General features: G+C 62.7%; 2 protein-coding genes across 4 annotated transcripts in view; one reads left to right on the top strand and one right to left on the bottom strand.

Annotated features, from left to right (window-relative positions):
- Window positions 1-280: 280 nt before the first annotated feature.
- Window positions 281-5,802, top strand: Tmem120a (transmembrane protein 120A). The gene is made up of 12 exons (XM_015491443.2): window positions 281-454; window positions 1,940-2,058; window positions 2,209-2,325; window positions 3,959-4,018; window positions 4,182-4,277; window positions 4,365-4,454; window positions 4,544-4,609; window positions 4,699-4,760; window positions 4,860-4,952; window positions 5,074-5,138; window positions 5,227-5,295; window positions 5,369-5,802. The coding sequence occupies exons 1-12, from the start codon at window positions 374-376 to the stop codon at window positions 5,480-5,482; spliced, it is 1,032 nt and encodes a 343-aa protein (XP_015346929.1). The 5' UTR covers window positions 281-373; the 3' UTR covers window positions 5,483-5,802.
- Window positions 5,784-7,859, bottom strand: part of LOC107147049 (NADPH--cytochrome P450 reductase) — a 39,846-nt gene continuing 37,770 nt past the window's right edge. For all 3 annotated transcript variants that reach the window (XM_015491442.1, XM_048789955.1, XM_048789956.1), the window contains 6 exons: window positions 7,453-7,634; window positions 7,190-7,339; window positions 6,729-6,999; window positions 6,510-6,655; window positions 6,331-6,416; window positions 5,784-6,248 (listed from right to left, as the gene is read on the bottom strand). In XM_015491442.1, coding sequence (XP_015346928.1) covers window positions 6,104-6,248; window positions 6,331-6,416; window positions 6,510-6,655; window positions 6,729-6,999; window positions 7,190-7,339; window positions 7,453-7,634 — 980 coding nt within the window. In that variant the 3' untranslated portion in view covers window positions 5,784-6,103. The remainder of the gene's footprint in view (window positions 6,249-6,330; window positions 6,417-6,509; window positions 6,656-6,728; window positions 7,000-7,189; window positions 7,340-7,452; window positions 7,635-7,859) is intronic.

The raw sequence follows: 7,859 nt of genomic DNA, 5'->3' as shown, positions 1-7,859 counted from the left end.
AAAAGTGTTTAAGGTCGGTGTCACCTCTCTGGGTCTTGGTTTGCTCCCAGCACCGCGGGCTGGGGCACTGCAGGAAGCACCATGGCATGCAGTTGGCACGGCAGGTGGAAGCCTGGCCAGGGGCCGCAGCCACCTTAGCCACCAAGCTGGCCTAGAGTCGTGGTATGAGACGCCCTTCCAGTGCGTGGCCCCGCCCCTGATCGTGATTGGCTGTTGGGGGCGGGGCCAGCGCGCGGCCCGCGCCAGGTCTTTCTCCATTGGTGGCGGTGGCGGCGCGAGCCCGGAAGCGGACGGGGGCGGAGGCGGAGGCGCCTTGGGCCGGCCGGGGTTGCGGCGCAGTCCTCAACTCGCTGCTCCTGCGGCGGCGGCAGCCATGCAGCCCCCGCCCTCGGACCCGCTGGGCGACTGCCTGCGGGACTGGGAAGATCTGCAGCAGGACTTCCAGAGCATCCAGGTAGGCTCCACTCCTGCCACCCATTGACTCTGAGCCACGTCTCTCTGGCTGAGGTCAAGGGTCGGGCAGCACTGGGTCAGGCAGGCAGGCGATTGAGGTCGGGGGTCTGGAGCCTGGAGTTGCTCCCGAGGGTGGCGAGGCCTCGGGTCCCAGTCTCCCCAGCTGGCCCCTCCCAAGTGTCCGGTTACAGTCCACTGTGCTTTGGCCGGGACCCCACTGTGCTGGGTGACTTCGACCTCCCGCGAGGGCATGGAAAGAGACGGGACCCCGTGTCCGCCCCCGCCCTTTGCATTTGGACCTGGACCCCATCCTCTCCCAGGAGAGCAGCTGCCCGAGTCGGAGCCAGCCAGCCCGTATTCTGGATCTGTCACTCCACGAACATCCCGTTCCCACCCTCAGCATCTCCTGTCAGAGTGCCCTGGGGGAGTGGTGTTTAGGTGAAGTCCGTGGCCAGGGTCGGGGGCCTGTCCCAGGTGGGCCAGCATCTAACAGGGGAAGGGAGAGCAGTGCTGACAGGCCCTGTGGGCCTGTGTGGCTGCTTGGGAAAGTGAGGGGAGCAGTGGGTGGGACCAGATCGTGCAGGGACCTCCTGGCTCTGGCGGGGATTAGAATCTCTGAAGCCACTGGGAAGCTGCAGGAGCAGTTGTCTGGTTGGAGTTTGTATGTGGCCGTCTGTCCTGGGACCCAGGCAGCAGGAGATTGCTGGCTTTGACCAGGAAGGAGAGGGTGGTGACTGTGCCTGGGCAGAGGTGGCACAGATCTGGGTCTGAGGGGGGTGTGGTGGCCCACAGACCGAGTGGAGCCCAGGCCAGTTGGAGACTTGGTTAGACCTTTGCCTCTCCTGGCCTGATTCCCGCCTTTTCCCTTCTCCATGGCTGCCCCCAGAGCAGCCCCGCCAGCTGCCACCAGTGTTCTCCCTGGAGTCCTGAGCAGGCATCTCCCAGCCTGGCTGCCTCCGCTGGCCTCAGCCACTTGCTGTCCCCACACTGCCTCTTGCCCAATCTCTAGACTGCGCCTTCTTGAGATTCACCCACCAGGGCAAAGTGCTAAGGGAAGCCTCAGGCCAAAGGTGCTGGGGCAGGGGAGGGGACTGGCCTCAGGGCAGGAGGTGCAAGACTGAAGCCTGATGACCTTTAACCTGGGAGAAAGCATCCAGAATGCCCTAGCAGAAGGCACTGTGGATGCCTGACCACTGTCCCCCCCACCCCTGCCCAACACACGCATACTTCCCATCCTTGCAAGTTGGGTAGGCAGGAGGGACTGAGAGGGCCTGAAGCCACCCACTTGGTCCAGAAGGTGGACCTGTGACCTTAGAAACCAGACTCAGGACAGAGAGCCTGTGGAGAGGTGGGGACCACAGGAAGATGTCCTGCGACCAGGAAAACCTTGAGGGGGGAGTGCCTTGGGAAAGCACAGGCGGATCCCTGGCGGAGACAGTGAGCCCATGTGTCCCAGCCAGCCTGCACCTTGTCCCTTCGGCCCCAGGAGACTCACCGGCTGTACCGCCTGAAGCTGGAGGAGCTGACCAAGCTGCAGAACAACTGCACCAGCTCCATCGCCCGGCAGAAGAAGCGGCTACAGGAACTGGCCCTCGTCCTGAAGAGGTGGGCACCTGCCAGCGAGGCATGGGGGGCTGGTGCTGCCCCCCAGGGGACAGCACAGTCTCTCCCCTCTCTGGGCCTCACTGCCCCTTCTGCCCCTCTGGGGTGGGCATGGCGCCTGCTTGCCCCTGCTGACTCTGGCTCCACCTGCAGATGCAAACCCACCCTTCCGTCAGAGGCCGTGGGGGCCGCACAGGAGCTGGAGAACCAGATGAAGGAGCGCCAGGGCCTCTTCTTTGACATGGAGGCCTATTTGCCCAAGAAGAACGGGTGAGCCCAGGCCAGCCCCAGCTGCCACCACTCCTGGGAGGGAGGGGCTGAGGCCAGATGCCACCTCTTTTTGGTCATTCAGTCAGCTATAGCCAGAGCAGTCAGCACAGTCCCCACACTGTGATGGGCCCTTTGTGGGGGAAGGACCTGGTGTAGGGGTATGGTAAGGGTCACCTAACCGGCCCAGGCAGTCAGAGAAAGCTTCCGTGTCTAGGGGATGCTGAGCTGTCTTCAATATGAGAGGTAACAGTGGATGACTGCAGAGGCCAGGAACAAAATGAGGTGGCCAGGGTTTGGGGTCTGGGTGAGAGGGTGGAGTCCAGGGGTGCCAGTGCAAGACTCTGAGCCAGATCTCCCCAGGAGACTGAAGGCTGAAGGCATGGGGGGAGGTTTCTGGAAGGCAGGGAAGCAGGTTAGTGGGCTGAGGAAGGGAGGGAGGGGAGTGCTTCTGAGGCCACAGGACCTTGGAGAGCCAGCTGGTGGCAGGGAGGGGTGGGAGCTGATCTTGGAGCTGGTGGGAGAGCTGAAGGGGGAGCTGGCATGGCTGTGTGGAAGGAGAGAAGTCACTCGAAAGTATCAACTAGAAGTCAGGAGGGTGTTTGGGAGGCTTTGCCTTGGGCACACCTGTTACTCTCTAGGTCGGAAAGAGCTGGGCACGTCCACGGGCAGGGGTAGGTAGTGACAGGAGGCGCCTGGAGAGACAGAAGGGTGTATGTGGGCCTTGCTGGTGCAGGATGCAGAGGCACAGAGTCATGCAGGTGGCCGGCAGTGGCTAGCCGTTTACAAGAGGCGACTGCTGGGAGCTGGTTGAGAGCAGCTGGGGCTGGAGGCTGGGCGCTGGGCGAGGCTTTTCTCTGGTGTGGTCAGAGTCCCCCCAGTAAGCTCTTTTGCAGCCTCAGGCAAGTCCCTTCATGGGGAGGTCCACAGGGTCTGAGCAGGAGCAGGAGCCCTGTTAGGGCAGCTGCTCTGCTGTCCCGCCTGGGAGCTCCTCAGCAGAAGACAGATGAGCCTCGTTGGGAGGTGATGGAAATACAGGGAGGCTGCAGTTCAAGGGGTGGCTGGGAAGTGGCTGCACGGTGAAGGAGGGCATGTGGACTCCTGGCCTGGACAAGGACTGGCCAGAGTGTGGGGCCCTCAGGGAGGGAGGGGTCTTCGTGGTGTAAGGAAAAAAATGGGAATCAGAGCTTTTGGGGGTCAGTACAACCAGAGGCTAGAGTTTCTGAGGGAGGCTGTCGTGGGCTGGGAGGACATGTATGGTCATGGTGTGGGGCCTGAGTGGACTCAGAGCTGAGGTTCCTGGGGTCCAGATAGCAAGGAACTTGTGGCAGTGACAAGAGTTGACTTCATACAGATGGCAGATCCACCACCCAGAACCGAGGAGTGATCGGGGATATGGGGTCTGAGTGGGAGAGCCAGGCTTCTTGAGGCCTCAAGGCTGGGAGGCCGTGGACAGGATGTGGCAGGCTGGGGACATTGGTGTACTCCAGGTCAGGATTCTGGAGCAGGCTGGGCTCCAAGTGGAGGTGGCCTACAGCACCCCAAGGGTAGGACTCTTAATGCAGGGTTATGGAGAAGACAGCTGGGTGGAGGGGACCCAGGGCCAAGGCCTCTCAGCCCCTCTCCTTTTCTCTAGGTTGTACCTGAGCCTGGTTCTGGGGAATGTCAACGTGACACTCTTGAGCAAGCAGGCCAAGTACGTGGCTAGTGGGCTGGTCTTGCCTGGGTTCCCTTGCCCTGACTGCCCTTGGCTCAGCCTCGGGACTCCAGGCTTCTCTGGTGCCTGCCTGTGCCCTCCTTGGGTCACAGCAAGGGGGACCCCATGGGCATGGGGGACCCCCACACGTGTGTGTCCCCAGGTTTGCCTACAAAGACGAGTACGAGAAGTTCAAGCTCTACCTCACCATCATCCTCATCCTCATCTCCTTCACCTGCCGTTTCCTGCTCAACTCCAGGTGGGTGTTCTGCCACCTGGTGCAACCTTGCACCCTCCTGGGCTCAGACACCAACCCTCCTACCCTTCCCTTCCCTCCCCTCCCCAGGGTGACAGATGCGGCCTTCAACTTCCTGCTGGTCTGGTACTACTGCACGCTGACCATCCGTGAGAGCATCCTCATCAACAACGGCTCCCGGTGTGCAGGGGTGGGCCTGGTTCTCAAGGGCTGCCCTGGGATGGGAGGCAGGGACAGGGACAGGAAGGACAGTGGCTCCCCCCCTACAGGATCAAAGGCTGGTGGGTGATCCATCACTATGTGTCCACGTTTCTGTCGGGCGTCATGCTGACGTGGTAAGTGGCCTGGTTCTGGTGGGAGCTGGGACAGGGCCAGAGATGGCACCCTGGGCTCCCTCACTGCCCGCCCTCTGTTTTCCCTTTAGGCCCGATGGTCTCATGTACCAGAAGTTCCGGAACCAGTTCCTGTCTTTCTCCATGTACCAGAGTGAGTGTCTCGGGGCTTCCTGAGCTCAGGAGGTGTGCATGCGCGGGAGGGGCAGGAAGACCCCACCTGCAGCCCAGTTCTGAAGCCCGCTCTCCCCAGGCTTCGTGCAGTTCCTGCAGTATTACTACCAGAGCGGCTGCCTGTACCGCCTGCGGGCCCTGGGCGAGCGGCACACCATGGACCTCACCGTGGGTGAGTCGGCCAGGCCCTGCTCTGCAGCCCTGTGGGTACGGCGGGCAGGAATTTCCCCTTCCTTCTGCTCCTGGCCTGAATGGTGTCCCTGGTTCTTTTGCCCTGGCCCTTTTCCCTGCAGAGGGCTTCCAGTCCTGGATGTGGCGGGGCCTCACCTTCCTGCTGCCTTTTCTTTTCTTCGGACATGTAAGTGGCACGGGTGTCCCCAGCTGCCCTAGTCTTCCCCGCTCTGGCGGCCCTGGGTTTGCTGAGTCCAGCTAGCTTTTCCTCTCAGTTCTGGCAGCTTTTCAATGCGCTGACCTTGTTTAACCTGGCTCGAGACCCACAATGCAAGGAGTGGCAGGTGAGCAGGGTCCGGGGGACAGCTGGGAGGGCCCAGCCCCGCAGGCTCTCGAGCTGACTCTGGCCCCCTGCAGGTGCTCATGTGCGGCCTCCCCTTCCTCCTCCTCTTCCTGGGCAATTTCTTCACCACCCTGCGGGTTGTGCACCAGAAGTTCCACAGCCAGCAGCGCAGGAGCAAGAAGGAGTGAGCAGGGCCTCCACCTGCTGGCCCCAGAGGGGCCTCTGACCCGTGTGCGGCAGAAGGGTGGGAGGCACCCCTGTGCGTGTGGGGTGCCTTCTGCTCTCCTGGGCTTCGTGGGCTCTGTGGGCCCTGAGGACGACCTGGGCCCCGGCTGCGGGAGCTGGGCGCCAGGGCCTCAATAAAGGGAGCGAGGCAGAGGCGGCCTGACGGATGTGTTCTCCCACAGGGAGGCTGGGCTCCTGCTGTATCTAGGGTCTCTGTATAGGCCCAGGGGACACCCCAGGGCTGCTCAAGCAATATCAGGCAAATACAGAAAACAGAACTTTATTCCAAGGGCCAGAAGTTATTTAAAATTATTTACACTCATTCAAAATCATGTGGGGGCCACCAGCTGAGAAGGGCCCCTTCTGTACAGCTGCCGAGGGCCTGGGGTGTCACCAAGTGTGGGACCCCGTCCCCCTTGCCATGTGCCCTGGGGTTGGGCTACCTTACAGGCCTGGCCTGGGTTGCCCCTGTCCATGGACCTGCCTCCAGTGGCCAGCCCAGGCAGAGACCACCAGGCGGCTGGCAGAGGGAGTGAGGAACGTGATCATGGGGACAGTCTGTGGGTGCGAGGGGCAGGGGCCGCCTAGCTCCACACATCCAGGGAGTAGCGACCCTTGGTCATCAGCTTTTTGATGTAGTCCACAGCCTGGGCATGCTCCATGGCCCCGAGCTCAGCCACAATGTCACAGAAGGTGTTCTGCACGTCCCTGGCCATGTTCCGAGCGTCCCTGGGGGGAAGGAGGTGGCGGTGAAGGCTGGGCAGGCACCACCTGGGAGTGGACAGGGCCTGATCTCCCCTCTCCTACTCACCCACAGACGTAGATGTGGGCGCCCCCGTTGTGGATCAGCTCCCACAGGTGCTCCGCGTCCCTCTTCAGCAAGTGCTGCACGTAGACCTGCAGGCAGGTGGGCGGCCTGTGAGGGCCAGGGCGCCCCAGCCACCTCCTCGTTGGGCAGCCGTACCCGGCCCAGTACCGCCCACCCCTCACCTTGTGGGCCTGTTCCCGGGAGAAGGCCACGTTGAGCTGGGTGAGGGCACCGTCCTTGTGGAACTGGGCCAGCTCCTCGCGGTACAGGTAGTCCTCATCCGCCCGGCGGCAGCCATAGTAGAGCAGTGTCTCCCCCACCTCCTTGCCTGGGCAGAGGCGGCCAGGGTGAGGGGGCTCCCTGCGGCTCCTCATTCCACCCCATCCCATCCGTCTGCTTACCCTGCTGCCGCAGCCAGGCCCGCTCCTGGATGAAGCCGATGAAGGGGGCAACCCCAGTGCCAGGGCCCACCATGATGACAGGCGTGGTGGGCTTGAAGGGCAGGCGGAACTGGGACTTGCGCACGAACATGGGCACCAGGGCCCGGCGGCCATTCTCCGCAGCAGGCTCTTTGGCCCGCAGCCAGCTGGTGGCCACACCTTTGTTGACACGGCCGGACTTGGTCTCATACTCCACAGCCACAGCACAGATGTGCACAGAATTGGGGTGGACCTGGAGGGAGGGCTGGTGTGAGCCGCAGCAACGTGGAGGGCCCCTGTCCTGGAGGGCCCAGTCCTGGCACCAAGCCTTGTCCCACCCCTCTAGCCCATGCCCCCTCAGGGTCTCCTTGCCAACAGCTCTCCTGGCCCTGAGGGTCAGAGCTGGGGAGAGGCAGGCAGTCCCAGGCTCCAGCCCACCTCACCTTGGAGGACGAGGCAATGGAATAGTAGCGGGCCTGGAGCCGAGGCAGCAGCTCACACAGGTGGTCGATGGGGGGCCGCAGGGACGGGTAGTCTTGCAGGATGGCCAGGATGTGCCTCCGGGCCTCTACCACCCAGCTCAGGTACAGCTCCTGCCCAAGACCAAGGAACGGGAGGAGTGGGTCGGTGCGGGTGGAAGCTGGGGCCGAGGGGAAGTGAGCTGGGAGCTGCAGCCCTGGGCAGAGGCGGCGTGGCGCAGGCTCACCTTGCCCTCGCCTGAGGAGGAGGCCATCTTGCGTAGCTGCTCCTGCTCGGTGGGCTCCGAGGCATACTGTGCCAGCTCATACAGCACGTTGGTGCGTGGAGGGTTGGTGATGTCCAGGTAGTAGGTGAGGGCCGTGCGGTAGGAGGTGGGGCAGGGGAAGGGGTACTTTTTGTTGGACTCCTCTGTACGGAGAGGGAAGGCAGAATTTGGGGTGAATGGTCACCCATGGTGGGGGGTGGAAGCTTCAGACCTGCTCTGCAGGAAGCAGGTGCCCAGCTGGCAGTCCAAGCAAGGCTAGCCCTCTCCAGGCCTCCTAGGCCCTAAAGCCAAGCCTCAGGCTGGACTGTAAATCCCTGTTGGAGGGGTCTGGTCAGGGGAAGTGATGCCCCAGGGGAAGCAGAGTTCCT

This window comes from Marmota marmota, unplaced genomic scaffold (genome assembly GCF_001458135.2).
Source record: "Marmota marmota marmota unplaced genomic scaffold, marMar, whole genome shotgun sequence".
NCBI classification, from domain to species: domain Eukaryota; kingdom Metazoa; phylum Chordata; class Mammalia; order Rodentia; family Sciuridae; genus Marmota; species Marmota marmota.
Note: the sequence above shows the minus strand (reverse complement) of the source record. Positions and strands in the feature narration are given on the sequence as shown.

What these genes read in the sequence shown, in the direction of transcription:
- Tmem120a (XM_015491443.2), top strand. Translation starts at nt 374, where the DNA reads ATGCAGCCCCCGCCCTCGGACCCGCTGGGCGACTGCCTGCGGGACTGG. An exon ending in CACCATGGACCTCACCGTGG is followed by an intron (nt 4,953 to 5,073) that starts GTGAGTCGGCCA and finishes TTTTCCCTGCAG; the next exon opens with AGGGCTTCCAGTCCTGGATG. An exon ending in CACAATGCAAGGAGTGGCAG is followed by an intron (nt 5,296 to 5,368) that starts GTGAGCAGGGTC and finishes GGCCCCCTGCAG; the next exon opens with GTGCTCATGTGCGGCCTCCC.